The sequence below is a fragment of the Amblyraja radiata genome, chromosome 5 (assembly GCF_010909765.2).
Source record: "Amblyraja radiata isolate CabotCenter1 chromosome 5, sAmbRad1.1.pri, whole genome shotgun sequence".
Taxonomy (NCBI): Eukaryota; Metazoa; Chordata; class Chondrichthyes; order Rajiformes; family Rajidae; genus Amblyraja; species Amblyraja radiata.
The window spans coordinates 37,626,578-37,649,962 of NC_045960.1; the positions used below are offsets into that span (position 1 = coordinate 37,626,578).

The window sequence follows — 23,385 nt, forward strand, 5'->3', positions numbered from 1 at the left end:
CACATTCATGTATGTGTGTTTATAAACATTTTATTCTTTAACAAGAATTAACAGAAGTATGAACTAACAGAATTATGAATCTAACTCTATATCACGCACAAAAACTGTTCCCCCGCAACATTGATTACCCTGCGAGTCAGGTCGGGTAGGTTCCGGTTACTACAAAATCAACTCAAACACAGCATATGAGCCATTTAAAAATAAATGATTTAAAAAACATTAAAAAAGGCAATTACCAGAGTCAAATTTTATTCTTGACAAGAATTAACAGAAGTATGAACTGACAGAATTATGAATCTAACCCTATATCACACACACAAATTGTTCCCCCGCAACGTTGATTACACTGCGAGTCGGGTCGGATCGGGTAGGTTCCGGTTACTAAAATGGGTGGGGGAAAATGCCCAGGATCCCCTCCGTAGCGTACTACACGTCAGCCCATTGCATTTCGCAGGAGTAGCCTATCTTGCTCCGCTATAGGATCTTTGATTGTGACGTCATCAGTTGAAGCTGGTCGGTTTGAAATTCAAAGACGTCATAATTTGAAGCTGGTCGGTTTAAAATTCAAGGTAATTAATCAGTAATGTCGAGAAATAAAGCATAAAATGTTCAGTGAAAGTGATCTCTGCCTCGAGGGGAAAAATGTGAATCAGAATATGTAAAAGTCTTGTTAAAGTTGGCATTTTTATAGCTTTAATCATGAATGACGTGTCACATATAGGATGAAGTCTTCACTGAGGCTGTTCACTGCTAGCTGAGCCATTGTGATGTCATCATTTGAAGCTGGTGGTTTTAATTTCAAAGTCTTTTGACTTTTTTAGACTTTTAACCAGTAATGAGTCAAGAATAAGTCGCGAAAGAAAGCATGAAATGTTCAGTTGTAAACCCAGCCTCAACGGGAAAAATGTCAATCGGAATATGTAAAAATGTAATTGTTACCACGTAGTGTTTTTGCGAAGATGTAAGGACAACCACATATAAACACTAACAGGATCAGACTTTTAATAAGTATAGACTAAGTGGGACCCGTTGGGTCCCATGTTCACACGGGAGGGCTGGTCCCCCGACGCAATATTCCACCTCTCCACCAATTCCAATATTGGTGGCCAGTGGGGGGGCTTTCTAGAGTGCTGGTATGGGTTCTTGGGGTGGCAGGTCAGTCCCTCAAGCCTGATCTGCTGGCGGCTCACTCACAGCTGGTGGGCTGGCAGTTGACTCAAGGCTATTCCATGAAATTCCATTTCAAGCAGGGTGCAAGGCCACCAAATTCAAATCCATTTTCCTACCATTTCAAGCAGGGTGCAAGGCCACAAAATTCAAGTGCAGTTTCTTAACACTTTGAGCAAGGTGCAAGGCCACCAAATTCAAGTGCAGTTTCCTACCACTTCAAGCAGGGTGCAAGGCCACCGAATTCAAGTGCAGTTTCCAACCACTTCAAGCAGGGTGCAAGGCCACCAAATTCAAGTGCAGTTTCCGACCACTTCAAGCAGGGTGCAGGGCCACCAAATTTAAGTGGAGTTTCCGACCACTTCAAGCAGGATGCAAGACCGCCAAATTCAAGTGCTGTTTCATTCCGCTTCAAGCAGGGTGCAAGGCCACCAAATTCAAGTGCAGTTTCATTCCATTTCAAGCAGGGTGCAAGGCCACCAAATTCAAATGCAGCTTCATACCATTTCATGCAGGGTGAAACCACCATAAAACCAGACAAAACACCAAACTCAGTTCAGTAGACATTCAGTGTGTTCAGTTGATTCACAGCTCAGACAGTCGTGATCTCCCCCCCCCCCCCCCAATCATGCAGAGACTGAGCCACACCCACACCTCCGAGTTTAATAACCATAACCCTTCCCCCTCCCACCGAAAAGGTGTGGCCTTCACGGCGTGATTGACAAGAGAGAGATTCTCAAAAAATTTTAAACACTAATAACACATTTATTTTTCATTGATGGGAAGAGTTCTCTGCACCTGCTGAGCAGAGGGGGGCTGAGTAAGATGGCCAAAAATCACAGCCGTAAGTGGTAGCGTTTTATCCAAAATCAATATACAGTGCAAACAGGAAGTAAGTGCATTTGCAGTAGTGCCTTTTAACTTCAAGCAAAGCACCCAAACCGCCATTTGCAGTAAGTAGTGCCTTTCAACTTCAAGCCAAAGCATCCAAGCCACCATTTGCAGTAAGTAGTGCCTTTCAACTTCAAGCCAAAGCACCCAAGCCACCATTTGCAGTAAGTAGTGCCTTTCAACTTCAAGCCAAAGCATCCAAGCCACCATTTGCAGTAAGTAGTGCCTTTCAACTTCAAGCCAAAGCACCCAAGCCACCATTTGCAGTAAGTAGTACCTTTTAACTTCAAGCCAAAGCACCCAAGCCACCATTTGCAGATAGTGCCTTTCAACTTCAAGCCAAAGTACCCATGCCACCATTTGCATTAAGTAGTGCCTTTCAAATTCAAGCCAAAGCACCCAAGCCACCATTTGCAGTAAGAAGTGCCTTTTAACTTCGAGCCAAAGCACCCAGCCACCATTTGCATTAAGTAGTGCCTTTTAACTTCAAGCCAAAGCACCCTAGCCACCATTTGCAGTAAGTAGTGCCTTTTAACTTCACGCCAAAACACCCAAGCCACCATTTGCAGTAAGTAGTGCCTTTTAACATTGCCAAAGCACCCAAACAACCATTTGCAGGCAGTGCCTTTTTATTTCAAACAAACCATATTTTCATTTTCAAACCACATTAAGGAGACTCACAGCTGAGTAGACATGTGTTCAGTGTTATTCAGAGCTCAGAGAGACGTGACCCTTTGTCTTCATCCATTTTGCAGAGACTGAGTGAGGCACACCACTTCCTGGTTTTATAGTCTCTCCCCCTCCCTCCAGCAGGGGCAGCAGAGAGAATGGTGATTTAAAAAAACCCCATTAATATCTCTCTGATTTGTCATTGATGGGAAAAATCCTCCGGTCCAGGAAGGCGGAGTGGGGCTCTGAGCGAAGCGGCCAAAAATGACGGCCGTAGGCGGCGGCGTTCTCTCGGAAATTGCAGCACAGTGGGCCAAAAGCGGTCAAGATCAGACTTTTAGTAATATAGATATGATATGATGATGGTGCCCAAAACTGAACTTTTTCTACTGGTAGGCAAGATCATTAAGCAATGTTAGCTGTGAGCCAACAATGAAGGCTATCAGAATGATCCAATCAGTTTTAAGATATTTATGATGTCAAAATAGTTGCCATGCAACTCATTTTTCTTCGGGTGCATAAATACACCTTCACACGACTTTAATAGGGTTCTTAGAAACCGGAGAAGTAGATTAATATTTCCACATTAAAAATTATATTAAATCAACAATACTCTAAATGCAGCCTCATCAACATCTTATACAATTGCAACATGACCTCCCAACTTCATACTAATATTAATAATTTTAAAGACTTCAAAAATATTGATGGGCAAGAAAAGTAAGATGTTACGCCTCATTGACTACCGACTAATGGCCATAACATCTGTGGTGATTAAATGCTTTGAGAAGCTGGTTATGAAGCATATAATTTCCTGACTCAGTAAGGTCCTGAATCCAAGCAACTATCTTATCGGCAGACCAGTACAATTGCCAACATATTCTCCTCAATAACCATTAACACAGGAGCACCTCACCTGCTCTAATCTCTCTATTCCCAGGTGTAACCTGCCAAAGCTCCAATGCCATCTATAAATTCATAAGATCATAAAACATAGGAACAGAATTAGGCTATTCGGTCCAACAAGACTGCTCCATCATTCAATAACGGATGACTATTTTCCCCTCTGAACCCCATTCTCCTGCCATCTCCCCATAACCTCTGATTCCCTTACTAATTGAGAACCGATCAACCTTTGCTTTCAAAATACCCAATGACTTGGCCTCATCTGTTGTCTGACAATGAATTCCACAGATTCACCATCCTCTGACTAAAGAAATTCCTCCTCATCTGCATTCTAAAGGCATGTCCTTTTATCCTGAGGCTGTGGCCTCTAGTCCTAAACTCTCCCACATACTGGAAACATCCCCTCTGCATCCATTCTTCTTAGGCCCTTCATTATTCAGTAGGCTTCAATGAGTTCCTTCCTCATCCTTCTAAACTCCGGTGAGGACAAACATTCGTCATAAGTTAACCCAACCATCCCTGGGATCATTCTCATAAACTTCCCCTGTACCCTCTCCAACACCAACACACTCTGTTTCAGCTACATAATATTACAAATATGATCTGACCAGAGCCTTATAAAGCCTCAGCATTACAACATTGGTTTTACATTATACTCCACTCCAAATGATTGCTACTGACTCAACCTGCAAGTTAACCTTTTGAGAATCTTGCACAAACACTCCCAAGTCCCTTTGCGCATCTGATTTCTCAATTTCTCTTCCCATTTAGGAAATAGTCTACACCTTTATTCCTTCTACCAAAGTTCAGGACCATACACTTTGCTATGCTGTGTTCCGTCTGTCACTCTCCCAACCTGTCCAAGACCTTCTGCAGAGTCCCTTCTTCCTCAGCACTACCTGCCCCTCCACATAGCTTCATATTATCCCTAAACCGGGCCACAAAGCCAGCAATTCCATCATCCAGATCATTTACATATAATGTAAAAAGTAGCAGACCCAGCACCGACCTCTACGAATCACCACTAGTCACTGGCAACCAACCTGAAAAGGCCTCCTTTCTTCCCACTCATTGCTTTTCTTTTGTCTCACTCCCTTCTTAAACAGTGCAGTTACATTTTTGATTTTCCAGTCCTCTGGAACCATTCCTGGCCCTAGTGATTCTTGAAAGAGCACTCCAAATGCCTACACCATACGAAGGTAAGCTAACTAATAATAAAAAAGGGGAAACTAAACATTTTTTCGGATATGCAAAGAGTAAATGAGGACATTCATTGGATTGCAGGAAAATAGCATCTCTACAGCTTCCTCTTTCAGAACCCTGGGGTATAGTCCAACTAGTTTGGGTAACTTATTCACCTTCTGATCTTTCAGCTCTCCTGAGTTATAGCGACTGCACTCACGTTTGCCTTCTGATTTTCTTGAATTTTTGGCATGTTTCTTGTGTCATTCATTGTGAAGACTGATTAAGATTGTCTATCATTTCTGTTCCCCATTACCTCTTCTCCAGCATCATTTTCCTGCAATCCAATAGATATCTTTTACCCTTTGCATATCCGAAACATCTTTTGGTTTCCCCTTTTTTAAATTATTAATTGGCTTATCTTTGTATTCCATCTTTTCTCCCCTTAATATTTTTTTTGTTGTCTTCTGTTGGGTTTAAAAGCTTTCCATTCATCTAGCTTCCCGCTACTCTTTGCTATATCATTTGCCCTCTCTTTTGCTTTTATGCTGTCTTTGACTTTGTTTGTTAGCCACCGCTGCCTCATTCTCACCTTAGTATGTTTCTCCTTCTTTTGGATGAAAAGATCCTGCGTCTTCCGAATTACTTCAATAAATCTTGCTATAGTTGTCTACTTCCAATCAGCTTGAACTAGCTCCTCCCTCATGCCACTGTAGTAATACCGACACATCTAATTTCAGCTTCTCTCTCTCAAACTGCAGGTTGAATTCTATCATATTATGATCCTATGCCTCCTAGGGTTTCTATCACTTTAAGCTCTCTAAACAAATATGATTCATTACACAACACCAACTCCAGAATTGCCTTTTCCCTACAAATTCGCCAACAATACCACTGTTTTGGGAGGAATAACAGTACAGGAGGGTGATTGATAATCTGATTGAATGTGCCAGAGCAACAATCTTGCTCTTAAAGTTAGAAAGACCAAGGAGATGACAGTTGACTTGGGCAAAGAGTAAGCCGTAGCACAAACCTATCTTTATCAATGGGACGACAGTGGAGAAAATCAACAACTTCAAGTTCCTGAGCTTCAGATCACTGACTTTTTGACCTGGCGCAGCAGAACAATGCAATCACAAAGAAAGCTCACCAATGCTTCTACTTCCTTAGAAGATTGAGGATATGTTGCCAAATGCTCTATCGATCTTCGATAGCTGTGCAAGAGAGATCATACTGACTGGTTGGATCCCTACGTTTATATCTAAGTCATTTATACATATCACAAACAGCAGAGGTCCCAGCACAGCAGAGATGCGGAACTCAACTGGTCACAGCCAGAATATCAACCTTCCACTAGAACCCCCTGTCATCTATGAATAAGCCAGTTCTGAAAGATTGACCAGAAGTCTGATCCAGGAGATGGATGTCAACGCACAAGGTTGGTTTTAAGGCAGAGTGAGAAATGGAAGGAAAGGAATTGCAATCCAGCCTAAATAATTGAAGGCACAGCTGTCATTGGTGTGCAGAGAAGGGGTTTTCACAGAACTTAAAGGAACGGAGACCTTGTGGGGAGGAGCATTGCTAGCCTTGAACAGATTAAACATGTAAGGAGGGATAAATATTTAAACATGAGGTAGAAACCTTCATGGTGGAGGCAAATGTAACCGAGAGAACATTTTAGTTATGACACTTCACATGGAACAAAAATGCATACAGCATTGCTTGACATGTATGTGAAATAAAGTGGGGGCAAATTATTGATATAAAGAAAGTTTGATAGTAGCGACAAATTTATGGTTCATTTGATAACCCAAATAGATGACAGTGTCAAAGTGCTGTACTAAAAAAAAGTGAAACGTGAAAGGAGATGGACATGAATCCCTTTCAAAATATCTGACCATCGTATATTATCGATGAGCAGTGGAAATCTTCAAATGTGAGCTTGATAGAGTACAAAGTTGATATGCTGTTTTAATAGGAAAGGATGTATGGGCATTAGTAGAGTCCCACGGAAAACTCGACAGATTAAAATAACAGCAACTTAAAAGGGAGACATAATAAAATTAGGACTAACAACATTGAAGATTAATGATGTGGAATGTTGAAAGGGGGGCTGAGGGAAATAATGGGAAAGATAAGATGAATGGATAATATAAAAAGGAAACATAAACCGCTTTTATAAGCAGAATGCATGTAAAGAGTTGAACTTTAGAGCGATGAAATGTTTTAGGTTGAGGTTATGCCGGAAATGGTGCTATTTCACACTGTTTGAAATTGTACCATATAAATTCTCTGTTACATTAGTTCTACTACACAGATGCTATGTTGCTTTCCTCATAGCTTTCAAAGCCCCCGAGGAGAAACTTCAATCACCCAGTGCTCAATTTGCAATTACTTGAATGTTTTTCACTATAAATTGCAACATATCTTCAAAGGTTCTTGTCCCATTTGGGTTATAACTTCCTTGTTCTAATTTGCTCTCTATTTAAAAATGCACAAAAAAAACGTTTTCTATACTATCTAAAATATTTACCAAAAGAACTGAGCTGGAGTGGAAAGTCCATTGGTTGAAGAATAAATTTAATTGTCAAGGTGAACATGAAGAAATATGTTTATTAAGTTCATACATTCATAAATTCAATACTTTGCTCTATGTATCCAGCCACACATTGGATGATGCACACGTCCAATAATTCCTTATCTTGGTTCGCACTTATTAATATCACTTCATATTTATAGCTGAGGAAATACCTATTGCAATATTAATAAAATTAACATATTTTAGGGGTGGGAGATTGCAACCTTCACGTGGTCCACCCTGTTTCGACAAATGCAATCAACCTGGCGTGCACAAACAAGATCAAACAGACCAAGTTGTCTTACAACTTTAGGCTGTGCTCGCCATACGCAAGAAGAAGAAGAACATATTTTAAAGATTAAAGCTTCAAAGCTTCCATTAAAATAGCAGAATATAAACTTCAGACAAACATATAAAGTTTTCATCAGTTAATATTGTCTATAGAAACATAGTGCCAAACAGTTATACAGCGTGGAAACAGGCCCTTTGGCCCAACTTGCCCATGCCGATCAAGATGCCCCATCTACACTAGTCCCACCTGCCCACATTTGGCTTATATCCCACTAAGCCTTTCTCTATCCATGTACCAGTCCAAATGGCTTTTAAATGCTGTTACAGTACCTATCTCAACTATTTCCTCTGGCAGCTTGTCCAATATACCCACCACATTCTGTGAAGAAAAGTTGCCCCTCGGGTTCCTATTAAATCTTTCCCAATCACTTTAAACCTATGTCCCTTAGTTTGTGTTTCCACTACTCTGGGTAAAGAAAACCTGTGCATTTACCCTCTCTATTCCCCTCATGATCTTACACACCCCTCCCTATAAGATCATCCCTCATAGCAATTTCCAAGGTTATATGTAGTATCAAACCAGTCAAGCAAATCTTAAGGCAATGAAATAGTCTTCCCCAGGATAAGATATATGTTAACATTTAACAGTAATTGTGTCAAAGAATAAATGGAATGCTGCAACTTTGTCTTGTCAGATTGCCCCAAGATTAAACAGGAGTCAGTATTTTGTTTTCATTGACTCTAAACTGAAAGTAGCATTGCTGACCATTTTAATTGTTCAGTGTTGGAAATCTGGAAATATTTTATTGAAAACTGATAGAGCTTTGAAAACAAACTGGAAAAGAATATTACATTTTTGAGAAAATCAAATCTGAAATATTACTCACAGGTTGCAACTGAATGCTGTAATAATCCTACCTTCAGTGTCCAGGTGCCGTACGGATTCTCCCCCCACGAATGCACTGACATGAAGGTCCATTTATTCAAGCCAGCACTAGACTTATCAAACATTCGCGTCCCCAGAAGCTGTGACTTTGTTCCAAAGGGAGAGATCAGGTCAACACTGAGGTCACCCCTGCAGATGCTGGTGATGCTAACAACAGCCTGGCAGAAGATTAGATAAAAGCATTCATTCAATAATGTCAAACGGATTGCGTGTCCCTAAAGCTTTGAGTAAAATGAGTTTACGGGTAATTCCACTATTGTTTGCCCTCTGGACATTAGCCTTTAACTCTTCCCGCGGCTGTCTATCATCACTAAAATCTGGAATAATTTTATTGAAAACTGATCAAACACTGTGAATGACACATATTCAGAATTTGGTGTTGAACTGCTACAAAAACTTTCACATCTTTGTATACTTGATATCATCGCCTGCCACTGTATTTAGTAACCTTTAGATGAGAAACTAAACAGAGATGTTTAATGATGAATAATGTGACATGACATTTCTCCTGAGTATCTCTAAATATCCATTTTCAGATTCGAATCTGCCTTCTGCCAGAACAAAAGTATTCAACGCATTGCCGATATTTAATTTCTAATCACAGTGTTCATGACATAATTTGAGCGCCTACCCAATGAAATCAAGATAACATGGGTTGCAGATTGCCTGCATGTAGAGTCCATGAGACCTTGCTGTTCCTTTTCACTGAAACATTTTGTTTTATAATTACGTTGCTCTGAGGTGACAGACAGGGTGGCACGAGTTCAGGTGCTAATACAAGTGAGTCAAAATCTTTCAGTAAAATCCAACTTTTCAATTAGCCTAGCGTTATCGTCAAGAAGAGAACTGAACAAGTCTTGTCACCAAGTGCTATAATGAAGGGCCCACAAGTGATTCTCCATGCTTTTTTAAAAATCATTTCTATAGGTATCTGCGTGAAGAAGGGGAAACGGCAGGAAAAATGGGAATTGCAGAATAAAGATCAGAGACTTTGCAATAAGCAATTAAAAAAAAGCATTGGTGACAAAGTAAGCCAGAAATTAAAGGCATGATAAAGGATAGGTATCCATAGAGATCTTTGAGTGCTTTCTCATTTGATCCGTGAGGAACATAGATACATATATAACATAGACGTTTAGACACTGAGGGGATAATGTCAGAAACCTTGTGACGTTAACTTCACACACGATTTGCGCACATTTGAAGGGCAGTATGCTAGGCTGGGATAGATCAGCTGTGTTGAGCTAGCCCAACTGGGAGACAGATCTAAATTACAACCTTGATCCTCAGACTTTTTATCTTTATATACCAATATTATTGGTCCTCTCACAAACGCTATTGTGGAGCATGTGAAACATATTTGAAGGGACATGTTTGAAACAACGTGAGGAATCTTTTAGAGGTGCCATCACCTATCATGGGTGATTAAATGGAAGTAACTTCCATAGATCCTACATACCCTGCAGGTAGCTGGTATCAGCATTGTAGCCATACATTATTGCTAGTTATAATGGCTGACAAATATGTAGATATTAGTAAATCATTTAATTTCCAAAGTGCACACATCATTACAGAGAGATGCTTTACAAGGAAGGAGTTAAAAAACTACATTTTGAAATGGGTGGCATGGTGGTGAGCGATAGAGTTGCTACCTGACAGCATTTGGGACCCGGGTTCGATCCTGACTATGGATACTATTTGTACGGAGTTTGTACCGTTCCCATCGTGACTTGTGTGGGTTTTCTCCTGGTGCTCCGGTTTCCTTCCACACTCCAAAGACATACAGGTTTGCAGGTTAATTGGCTTTGGTATAATTGTAAATTGTCCCTAGTGTGTGTGTGTGTGGGGTAGTGTTAGTGTACAGGGATCGCTGGTCGGCGCAGAATCGCTCGGCAAAAGAGCCTGTTTCCATGCTTTATCTGTAAGCTAAAAAAACTTAAATCATATACCGTTCGATACAAACATTTACCTTTAATTCAACTCATAAAACTAGCATACTGTTAATGTCCTGATATCTGGATCTTATTGTTTCCACATGAAATTTCACCAACAGTCCGTCTGTCCCTTCTTCTTTTTGTTATTTTTAGTATGTGTTAAAAAGTATGTTTTAGTGTTCCTTGGTTTGTATTATTTGGCGGGTGGGGGGCGTGGTTGGGGGGAACTTTTTTTCAATCTCTTTCCTGGACGGAGATGCAATTTTTTGCATATCGTATCTCCGTCCCCACTGCGGCCTAACATCGTGGAGTTGCCGGCCTTTCCTTGATACCGACGAGCGCTCCAAGCTGCGGAGGTCTGCGGGACTTTAACATCGCGGAGCTTGCGATCCCTTTTCCGGGGATCGATGCTCCAACCGTGGGGCCTGTGGACTTTAATATTGTGAAGCCCGCGGTTTCTGGTAAGAAGAGACCAATTCGGGAGCTACATGCCACGACGTTTCAACCGCCCCGACATGGGAGTTTCGATCACCCCGACGGGGGCTTCGATCGTCGGCTGCAGGAGCTTTGATCACCCCAACTGCGGATGATTTGACTGCCCCGACCGCAGGAGAACAAAGAGGAAGAAGATTGAACTTTATTCCCTTTCCATCACAGTGAGGAATGTGAAATCCACTGTGATGGATGTTTATGTTAACTTTTATGTGGTTGTGTGGCTTGTTGCTCTTCACTTAGTACGGCTGTATGGTAACTCAACTTTCACTGTACCTTAAAACGGTACATGTGACAATAAACTGATCATGACCTTGACCTTGAAACTTTGAAATTGAATCACACTTGAAATTGAATCACACTCATACGATGCAGTCATAATAAAGGGTAGTGAAGAAGAATAAACTCAACTAAAAAGATTTTACTGATTGGGCTCCTGCATTAAAAAGTCAGTCATTGCACTCTTTATGACTGGCAGTCCCTGTCCAAGACTTCAGGTAAAATAAATATATTACTTTACATTTAGGGCAGGCAGATGTTACCCACTGAAAAGAAATAGGTGCAGTTTGTTGCTATGACAACAGAGTGAGAAGTATCAATCCTCCAAGTACATGTTTGACAGACAAAAGTATTAGAAATGTTTTAGCTACTCTATTTCCAGCATAAAATTAAATATTCGGCTTCTATGCCTTATCATAAAAATATATCTGATTTATAGTGATACATTTTTAGACAGAAATAAATCATCATCAAAAATCAACTATTAAGTTAATGGCTGCAAACATGTATTAATATAATTGCAATTGAATATTGTTGCAATGTTGGGAGATTAAACCTTATTGCAGGGGCTGAGTTTAAACTAGTGGGTGGGGTGAAGGATGTTGAGACGGGAGTGTTTAGTGTTCAAATGCTTAAACAACACTTCTCTTTCTTCTGTATATCCAGTTACATTGTTCATCGGTGGTATCCTATCATGGCACAAGGTCATCTATTAATTCAAGGCACAAAATAAGAACAAAGTAGGAAATTTTCATTCTCCTGTTTCCTATTGGAACTCAATTCCCAGTAATATTAAATTGTTTCCAAGCACACAGATTGTTCAGGAGAGCACAAATGAAATTTTCTGTACAGCAGTAAGAGTAATGCAATTTCAGTGAATACTGGTAGCATTTCAATCAATTTTTTCTGAAGGAGGGTGGAAATGTCTTCTTTTGGTATTTTTCACATTCTCCCTGTTTCATGGCTCCTGCATTATGCATCGATCCACCTTTGATAGATTGGGCCAGCAACATGCTCTCAAGCTTCTCACAATTCTGTTTAAAGACCAGTCAATAGGAAATGTGTGAGAAATGATCAGCATTGCTCTTTCTCTTGCCTACCGTTTGGAATTGCCCTTTTCCTTAGTATTTTCCCAGGAATGCGACTGAAGTCAGAAAGTTATCCTGTAGGTAATGCGCCCAGTTCAGATGGGTGGCAGATGAATTGGAGCAGTTGATGGGCACATGGAAAATAATACGTTACAGAGACATATGTTGGGGAATGGTATTGATGAAAGCTGATTTAATGGGCTGATTGTCTTCTATGTTGTAAGAAAATGTAAGAAGATGGCATTGGATCCACATATGTGAAAAATCAAATTGATTTTAACAATGAGAACAGGGTGAATATCCAGTTAAAATCAGTCATCATTATCCTTCTATACTTGCCAGTTATAATTTAATTGCATAGTTTTTAAAAGGGTTACAGGTGACATACAGATATTCAGTGCAGAGAAGCCAACTACTGCTTAACAAGTGTAGATGGGTTAACTACATATTAATGTGTAGGGCTTGTACGAAAAAGGAACTGCAGATGCTAGTTTACTCAAAAAGGACACAAAGTGCCGGAGTAACTCAGCTGGTCAGGCAGCGTCCCCGGGACGGTCCGCCCCTTGCTGCGCCATTGTATCTTTACTGGAGCTGAGGGTGGCCCAAAGCAGCCCAGCCCTAAGCAGCCCAGCCCCAAGCAGCCCAGCCCCAAGCAGCCCAGTCCCAAGCAGCCTAGTCCCAAACAGTCCAACCCCAAGCAGTCCAGCCCCAAGCAGCTCAGCCCCAAGCAGCTCAGCGTCGGAGACCCGACCCAGCCCAGCCCAACGTGGGAGACCCAGCCCAGCACAGTCGGAGACACAGCCCACCCCTGAGTCGGAAATGTCGCTGATGTCACCAAACAGAAAGCAGAGACTCTGATCCCGACGGAGGAGAGTGACAAGCGACAAGCGCCCGCTGTGAGCCCCCATCGCACCGTCAATTCCAGCCACTATCCCTCTGGCTCCCCTTGTTGGCTCATACCCCCTCCCCATGATGCCCCCCTCTCCCCCATTGCTCTTCCCCATCTTTTCTCCAAGCTCACTTCCCTCCTCTACCCCCTGCCCACACACCCCTCTTCCCCCACAACTCCCCCCTGCCCACACATCCCTCTACCCTCAGACAACCCCCCCGCCCACACACCTCTCCCCCCCACAAGCCCCCCTGTTCACACACACACACACACACCCTCCCCGCCCACACACACACCCCCCTCCCACACACACACCCTCCCCGCCCACACACACACCCCCCTCCCACACACACACACCCCCCGCCCACACCCCCCCCTTCCCCACGCCCCCACAAACCACCCCCCTGCCCCGACAACCCCCCTGTCAACCCCCGCCCCCACAACCCCTCTCCCCTACACAACCCCCCACCCTGCCTCGCCACACACCCCCCACCCATACCCCCCACGCCACACCCCACCCCATACACCCCCCCCCACCCCACCCACCCCCTCCAACCCCCACCCCCCACACCCCCCACGCCCCCACAACCCCCCGCCCCCACAAACCGCCCCCCCCGCCCCTTCAACCCCACCCCCCGCCCCCACAAATTCCACGTCCGCCCCCACAACCCCCCAGCCCACACACCCCTCCCCCACAACCACCCCGCCCCCCCCCCACATACACATCCTCCCCGCCACACACACCCCCTCCCACACACGCACCCTCCCCCACACACCCCCTTCCCCCTCCCACATCCCTCCTCCACCCCTCCCACACCCCTCCCCCACCACACCCCCCCCTTAACCCACACCCCACCTCCCCCCAGCCACCCTCTCCCACCCTCCTGCACATCCCCATCCACACACACCCCTCCTCCCCTCCAACCCCACACCCCCCCGCCACCCACCCCACTTCCTACCCCCCTTCCCTTCCTCCCCTCCTCCCCTCCCATACATGAAAAGGAGGGGAAGGGAGTGCTCGGGTATGAGGAGAAATGAGCCGTGCCTGCGCAGTTAGGGGCTATCGGTGAGTGGTGGAATATTGCGTTGGGGGAACGGGTTGCGTTGGGGGAACGGGTGAGTGGTGGAATATTGCGTTGGGTGAAGGGGTTGCATTGGGGGACCTGGCCTCCCATGTGACTGGGACCCAACGGGTCCCACTTAGCCTAGTGTTTCTTTATAATGGCATTATTATGAAGATGGCAGTATCCACTTGGAAATAAGAAGGGAATTGCTGTCTTCTGATGGCTGCTTATAAATGGGACCTCTAGAGACTCTTGCTATGAGATTACCTCTGGAGACTGAGGGTATTGGAAGAAATGAGAAGGGCCAAGGCTCATCAACCTGATGACGAGGGCCCAGAGCAAAATGCACACTTTTTCCTCCCACCGTCTTCACCTGTAGCAGGTGCAGCACAGACACGGGCAGGTACATGGATAGGAAAAGTTTAGAGGGTTATGGGGCAAATGCAGGTAAATGGAACTAGCTTAGATAGGGCATCTTGCTTGATATGGATGAGTTGGCCCGACTGCCCTGCTTCCATCTCTATGACTCTAACTAGGTATCAGAAAACTAACAACAGCTATCAACTAATTTATTTAATTCCTGTTTAACAGCAAAACCTGGCATCAGGGAATCTACCTCATCTTGAATGGTCTGCCAGATCCACACCATTTAATGACCATGCTGCCCTTTTCTCAGTTTGCTTGGGAGTGCAACAGTTAATCAAACTGAATTGTGCTCTCTGAGTTATAAATCACACTGACCATATCATGGGGACTTGCATGCAGTTCATCCTAAACTTCTGTCGGTGTGAAATTCTGAGTTTATGTATAATAAATGAAACATGCAATATTTAACGAATTATTCAATTGTTTACCATTTATGGGAAAGTTATTGTCTTCTGATGAAAAGTCTCTATGCTCTACAAGTTTATTAACAGCTACAGAGCCAGACAGCAGTCCTGATCTACTGCCTACCTCAATGGAGACCCTTGGACTATCTTTCATTGGATTTTACTGAACTTTATCTTGCACTTAACGTTTTTTTCACATTATTCCCTTTATCTTGTGTCTGTACACTGTGGATGGCTCGATTGTAATTATATATCGTCTTTCCATTGACTGGCTAGCACGCAACATAGGTTTTCCACTGTACCTTGGTACAAGTGACAATAAACTCAACTCAAAGCTGGTGAACACTTATTGGACTAATAAAAAGTGATCATCGCGTAATGTTAAATTAATTTATTTCCCCAACCTGCACATGCTCCAGTGTATTGATGGCTCTAGCTGTAGCCTCACAGGCATCCGTAGTGAGATGGAGATTCACACTATCGCCTGCTGGAATAATTCTGTTGATATAATGTGTGAGAAATCAACCAAAAATAATCACGGGAATTAAAACCATGCCTAAAATAAAACAAATCAAACTATTTGATTCTAAAACATAATAATAACAGTGAGATCTTGTGTAATTACTCCAGTATTGCATTTTGTAAGCAATATTTCTTGACCAAATGTCCCTGAATTGGTAGGTCTGTTTCCTTTCTTGTTTCCCTGGATCTCAGAAGATTGCATGAATTGGTAAGGAGTGAATGATGCAAGGAGTGAATGAGGTAAGGAGTGAATTTATTTTGCATTGTCTGCTCTTTAATGTTCAGTGCTGGTGACAAACAAGTAGTCACAAATTCCTTGACCCACCATGTAGTCTTCCTAATGTTTTAATCCATTACCCTCACATTCACATCTATTATTATTTTTTAAAGTTGAATTGAGGATCTTTCTCCAAGAAATTGGGATAGAATGTGGGTTAAACATTTCGATTGGATAGTCCTAGCAGCTGATAAAAGGCAGAATGCCAGTGTTTCAGAAGACAACTAAACACTCCCATTTCCGACACTTCCCTACCATTCCTTGACCTCACCATCTCCATCGCAGGGGACAGACTCCTGACCGACATACATTACAAACCCACCGACTCACATGGCTATCTGGACTACACGTCTTCCCACCCTGCCCCCTGTAAAGACTCCACCCCCTACTCCCAATTCCTCTGCCTACGCCGCATCTGTTCCCAGGATGAGACATTCCATACCAGGGCATCGGAAATGTCCTCGTTCTTCAGATGAAGCTCACACCAGGGTCTCATCCATACCCCGTAACACTACTCTCTCTCTCCCCATCCCTGCACTCGCAACAAGGGCAGAGTCCCTCTGGTCCTCACCTTTCACCCCACCAGCCGGCAAATACAACACATAATCCTCCGCCATTTCCGCCACCTCCAACGTGACCCCACCACTCGCCACATCTTCCCATCTCCCCCCATGTCTGCCTTCCGCAAAGACCGCTCCCTCCGCAACTCCCTCGTCAATTCTTCCCTTCCCTCTCGCACCACCCCCTCCCCGGGCACTTTCCGTTGCAACCGCAAGAAATGCAACACCTGTCCCTTCACCTCCCCCCTCGACTCCATTCAAGGACCCAAGCAGTCGTTCCAGGTGCGACAAAGGTTCACCTGTATCTCCTCCAACCTCATCTACTGCATCCGCTGCTCTAGATGTCAGTTGATTTACATCGGGGAGACTAAGCGGAGGTTGGGCGATCGTTTCGCCGAACACCTCCGCTCAGTCCGCAATAACCAACCTGACCTCCCAGTGGCTCAGCACTTCAACTCCCCCTCCCATTCCCAATCCGACCTCTCTGTCCTGGGTCTCCTCCATTGCCAGAGTGAGCACCAGCGGAAATTGGAGGAACAGCACCTCATATTCCGCCTGGGGACCTTGCGTCCGGATGGCATTAACATTGAATTCTCCCAATTTTGCTAGTCCTTGCTGTCTCCTCCCCTTCCTTAACCCTCTAGCTGTCTCCTCCCACCCTCCCACCCGCCCGCCCTCGGGCTCCTCCTCCTCCCCTTTTTCCTTCCTTCTCCCCCCCACCCCCCATCAGTCTGAAGAAGGGTTTCGGCCCGAAACGTCGCCTATTTCCTTCGCTCCATAGATGCTGCTGCACCCGCTGAGTTTCTCCAGCAATTTTGTGTACCTTCGATCTTCCAGCATCTGCAGTTCCTTCTTGAACACTCCAATAATGGAAGAAGGTGGATAGAATCATACAGTCACACAGCATGGAAACAGGCCCTTCGGTCCAACATGCCTACACTGACCAAGGTGCCCTATCTACACTATTCCTACCTGCCTGAAGTTAGGGCCATATCTTTCTAAACCTTTAGGTTAACATATGATGAGCGTTTGACAGCACTGAGCCTAGTACTCGCTGGAGTTTAGAAGAATGAGGGGGGAGACATCATTGAAATGTACTGAATAGTGAAAGGCTTGGATAGAGTGGATGTGGAGAGGATGATTCCACTAGTGGGAGAGTTTAGGACTAGAGGTCATAGCCTCAGAATTAAATGGCATTCCTTTAGGAAGGAGATGAGGAGAAATTTCTTTAGTCAGAGGGTGGTGAATCTGTGGAATTATTTGCCACATAAGGCTGTGGAGGCCAAGTCAATGGATATTTTTAAGGCAGAGATGGACAGATTCTTGATTAGTACGGGTGTCTGGGGTTATGGGGAAAAGGCAGGAGCATGGAGTTAGGACGGAGAGATAGATCAGCCATGGTTGAATGGCAGAGTAGACGATGGGCCAAATGGCCCAATTCTCCTCCTATCACATATCACATTATGTCCTTATGACCTTTCCTGTTCATGTACTTGTCCAAATGTTGTGATAGTACCTGCTATGGTAGGTCGTTCCATATACCCACCACCCTTTGTGTGAAAAAGTTGCCCTTCAGGTTCCTATTAAATCTTTCCCTCTCTTCTTAAACCTATGTCCTCTGGTTCTTGATTCCTCAACTCTGGATAAAAGATTCTGTGCATTTACCTTAGCTATTCCCCTCGTGGATGCATGAGAACATCCATCAATTGTACCATCAAGGATATTGATCCCACTTTGGTTAAGGTGTAAGCTGTCTTGCTTATACATGTCCTATCCCCCCATAGCTCCCAGCTGACCTGTTGTTTATTTCCAATATTTTCTGTGTTCATGTTGGAAATGCTATGGTAGTGTGCAATATCTTTCCACATTCTTTAATTGATTTACATCATGAATAACATACTCCTGAATATTCTGCCATGATTATCTGTACATGTGACATGCTGATGCATAGAGCTTCTGTAAACCTTTAAGTGGCACCAATCAGCAAGTGAAGCACAATTAATGTGAAATCTGCTATTCTCCAGTGAATTTATGATACATGTGGCACCACTTCCGGTGATCGGTTCAAGAGTTTGATGGCAGTGGGGAAGAAGCTGTTCTTCAGTCTGGATTTCTGAGGTTTCAAGCTTTGTTTAGTTTAGTTTAGTTTAGTTTAGAGATACAGCATGGAAACATGCCCTTCATCCCACTGAGTCTATGTCGGCCATCGATCACCCCCTATACTAGTTCTATCCTAAACACGAGGGACAATTTACAGAAGCCAATTAATCTACAAACCTGCATGGCATTGGGACCTGGAAAAACCCCACACGGTCACAAGGAGAATGTGCAAACTCCATACAACAGCACCCAAGATCAGGATTGAACCCGGGTCTTTGGCGCAGTGAGGGCAGCAACTCTACCGTTGTGCCACTGTGCCGCCCTGTATCTTTTCCCGAATCTTGTATGTGTTCCATGAAGATAGAAGAGGGAAAATAGAATAGCAAGGTTATACCTGGACCTGGAAAAGCACACACCTGATAGCAACACACTATGAAAATGGAATGAATGAAAGATAGCAACAAGCCTGTGATGGACTGGGTAGGGTTCACCGTTTTCTGCAGGTTCAGATGGTCAGGAGCAGAGCCGTTGCCATACCCAGGTCGAGATGCATCCCATCAGAATACCTTTTATAGCACATCTGCAGAAGTTCTAGAGAATCCTTGTGGATATGCTAAATTTTCTCAAATGCCTAAGAAAGTACATAAGCCAATGTACTATCTTGGTGACCACTTCAATGTGAAAGGATCCGTTTTGGTTGCTGGTGATATGGATACCTATACTTAAAGATGTAGATCAGCTCATCAGAAGCTCCATTCATGAGGACAAAGTCCATATGACCATTTCCTTAGGTCAACAAGCAAATCTTTCATCTTGCTGACTTTCAGGGCATGGTTGTTGTCCTGGGTTCTCGATCTCTTTCCAGTACTTTGTACAAGCAATATATCTCCCTTATTCAATTGATTAGCCTAATGTCCAGTTGGAAAAATATTAGAATCAATTTTTAAGCAAGTAATATCAGTATATTTGGAAAATCATAACCTAATCAGGCAGAGTCATTGTGGCTTCTTGACGGAGAAATTGTGTCTGAAATATTTATGAGATTTTTATGAGTGAGTCTAGACCTGAGTAAAAAGAGGAAAACCAGAAGATAAACAACAAAGTATCTTCAAAATATTGGGCCAAGGCCTCATGTTGTTGGAGGTAATATATTTGCACAGATAGAGTAACAAGCATTAAATAGGGATTTTCAGGTTGTGAACCTGTGAATACATGGATCTGTGCTGGGACTACAACTGTTTATCACATATATGGATGACTTGGAGAAAGGAAGCAAATGCAAGTTATCCAGATTTGCAGAACACGTGGATGGGAAGGCAAGTAGCAAGGAGGATACAAAACGTTTTCAAAGAGAAAGTAGCAGGTTACATGAGTGGGAAGAAAATGCTGACAAATGGTGCATAATGTGATAAATGTGTTCATTTTGCAAGAAACCACAAAAGAGCAGAGTAATTTAATTTAAATGGAGAGAAGTTACAGAAAATAGCAACACAAAGGGTTGTGGAGGTCCCAATACACAAAACACAGAGAGCTTGCATACCAATCAAGCAGGTTATGGGGAAATCTCATGGAATATTAACACTTGTTTCAAGTAGGTTATAGTATAACAGTCAGGAAATCTTAATGTAACTATACAAGGCATTGATGGGACCACAACAGGAATACAGTACACAGTATTGGTCCAGCTGCTTAAGGAAATATTTATCTCATAGGAGGGGTTCAGAAAATATTCACTAGATGTTTCCAGGGTTGGAAAACTTGTCCTACAAGGAAAGGTTAAATACATTGGAATTCTACTGACTGACGTTCAGATGCGTGAGAGGTAATCTTTCCGAAATGCACAAAAATCGCTGGGGCCTGGAGAATATAATCGTGGAGAGGATGTTTTCTCTCACAAAGGAGTCCAGAACGAGAGGGCGTGGTCTCAATGTGTTCGCCAATTTAAGACTAGGCACATGGATATACAGGGAATGGAGGGATATGGGTTATGGATTTTATGGATTATGTTATAATGGATTATGCACAGGTAGTTAACGGTTTCTTATCTTGTCCTTGTTCAGGGCGGCAAAATGGTGCAGCAGTAGAGTTGCTGCTTTACAGCGCTGGAGTGCCGAGTTTGATCCTGACTACGCATGCTGCTTGTACGTTCTCTCTGTGACCACGTTAGTTTTCTCTGGCTGCTCCAGTTTCATCCCACACTCCAAAGACATACAGGTTGTAGATTATTTGGCTTCTGTAAATTGCACAGTGATCGCAGGTCAGTGCGGATTCAGTGGGCCAAAGGGCCTGTTTCCACGCTGTATCTACAACATCTAAAGTGTAAAGATAAGAGATGGTCTTGGCATCCTGTTCCGCATAGATATACTGGGCTGATGGGTCTGTTCTTGTGCCGTATCATTCTCCATTCTTCGTTCAATGTGTAAAAGTGTAATGCTACACTTCTGAATTTCCAGAGTGCTGCACATAGACCTGGAAGATAGTTATCATTGCGCATCGCCCTAGAAGCAAGCAATCTTCAAATGTGGAAAATTGCAATTTAATGATCCCGTGCAACTGAATGTGTAGAACTTTAAATGTAATTAATAATACAAAAGTTGAATGGTCAAATATATCCAAGTGGCTTATTGGTATAATGTGCATGTATATATTAATAGAGAGTTAAGCTGGTAGAGGTTAGGAGAGAATTTAAAATACCTGATTTAATGAGCAACTAACAAGTGGTGTTCTCCAAGAAGCTTTCACAAGATATCATTGACACAAGAGAACCTTAAGGAGTCTCTTTTCCTTTTGTTGAGATATTTTATCTGCCTTCTCTCAATGTGCATTTGCCTATGTTATTTGATGTCCCTCCAAACCTGCCACTGCAATCAAGAGGCAGCTTAGGCAACAGAGCAGTAAATAAACCGAGCACAAAATGTTTGCCGAGATGCTTCTTTGAGTGAGTAACCGTGCTTGCTTATTACTTTCGCCCACCTTCCTTCTATTTCTCTTTCCTCCCCCTCCCACTGTAATTCACATCTGCTTCCATTGATGATAATAGTGCTTTATGCATCAAATTTACATTTCAAAAATGCCACATCACTGGTATTGATTAATTATTAATCATTCATCAGCCACTTCTGTAGAATTACTTCAACTTTGATTAGACTGCACATCTCTAAAGGGCTTTAATCAAAATACTTTTCTCCCAGGTTCCGCCCCCATACATATTGCCATTTTGTAAAATCTACCACAATAAAAATGGCTAGGCATTGATCATTTTGATTTTAGCGTTTGAACTTTACAAAGCTGAATTCAAAAACAAAAATCAGGGTACTCACATCACAGGCTTGAGAGGCAATTCTTCTGAACACATCCACTGAGGTTTTACAGGGGTCCAGAGAAGAGCTTGCTGTACCATTAAGGCAGCATCAATAAGTCCAAACCCATACCTGTAATTAAGTCCACAGAACACAGATTTAAACTCACCCTCTGAAATACATGCCGCATGTAAATATATATAATAATAGCACTAAATGGATTTCTTTTTACAGACATTACAGTTCTGTTGCACTATTGACAAGTAGCAGTAAACATCTTTTGTAAGGCGTTAACCTGTTTGCTATTCTGAAGAGAAGAAGCAAAATATGCAGAGTGCACTTAATGTAATGTAGTAAGTGGAAGCCAATACAATGTTTACAATGTTTACCACTTTTATGGTGTCAATCATTTTACACACTCCCTCACTACCCTCCAGACCCATATTCCTCTGCACTCCTAATCCCATATCAAGTTTTACAAACAAATATTTTTTTTTTAAATTGTTGCCATGAGGATAGACCCAGACCCATAGTGAGAGAAACACAGTGGTTGACAGGACAGAAAAAAATCTAGCAAAGAATAGATAATGCAGCGCCCAGAAACAAATATGGAAAACTTGCAGATCACAAATAGGAAATTCATTTATCCTTTTTGATTTGTTTCTGAGGTACAAAAAGTTAGAAATGAGAAATCAGCATGGATAAACCATTGGTAAAGGCTTTTCTTTTTACAAAAATTTCAAATTCATTCAGTCCACTTCTATGTTGATTTTTTTGATATTGAAAAGACTGAGCAAAGAGAATTTTAAATCCGAGATAGGGCGTGCAACAAATTATGTGAAAACATATAGCATCAAAGAGTGACAGTAGTGTTTAAATAATGACATCACACTCTTTATTAAGCGCAGTAAACTGAAAGGAAGAGTAATTATACCACCATTTTAGCATTGCAGGAAATAGTGCGCAAGCATAATATATTATGGGGCAAAGAAAATGGTAATGATCCTGCAGAAGAGCACTTGATCAATTTGTTTGCTTATTTATTATTTGGGAAATGAAGATTTTGCCTTTAGAACACTAATATTCGTCAATGCCATTCACTTTTCACAGAGCTCGGAGAGAGATAAATGCTTTTTCTCATGATGTTTGTTAACAGTGAATGGAGTAAATACTGACAGATTCTGACTCCAATCGTTTTAGTACATAGAAAGTTTGTGTTTCATATTTCTGCAGCAATCCAATTTTAGAAAGATTAAAAAAAAAATATGCAAAAGAAAAACTAAGATGAGCAAGCTGCAAAATAAATCAAATTAGGGCAAATCTAAAACATAAAATGGATTATTTCCATGGCTCAGGTTATCTACCATTTAAGCTTGAGCAGTTTGCACAATGTACATTCCTTACAGAGTCAGTGCCATATT

The 23,385-nt window shown here is 42.6% G+C and overlaps 1 protein-coding gene across 1 annotated transcript in view; it reads right to left on the minus strand.

The window, feature by feature from the left end:
- LOC116973735 (PC3-like endoprotease variant B) overlaps positions 1-23,385 on the minus strand; it is a 704,916-nt gene that overhangs the window by 138,480 nt on the left and 543,051 nt on the right. The window contains exons 10-12 of the mRNA XM_033022045.1: positions 21,986-22,096; positions 15,611-15,704; positions 8,603-8,788 (exon numbers count right to left, since the gene is read on the minus strand). Coding sequence (XP_032877936.1) covers positions 8,603-8,788; positions 15,611-15,704; positions 21,986-22,096 — 391 coding nt within the window. The remainder of the gene's footprint in view (positions 1-8,602; positions 8,789-15,610; positions 15,705-21,985; positions 22,097-23,385) is intronic.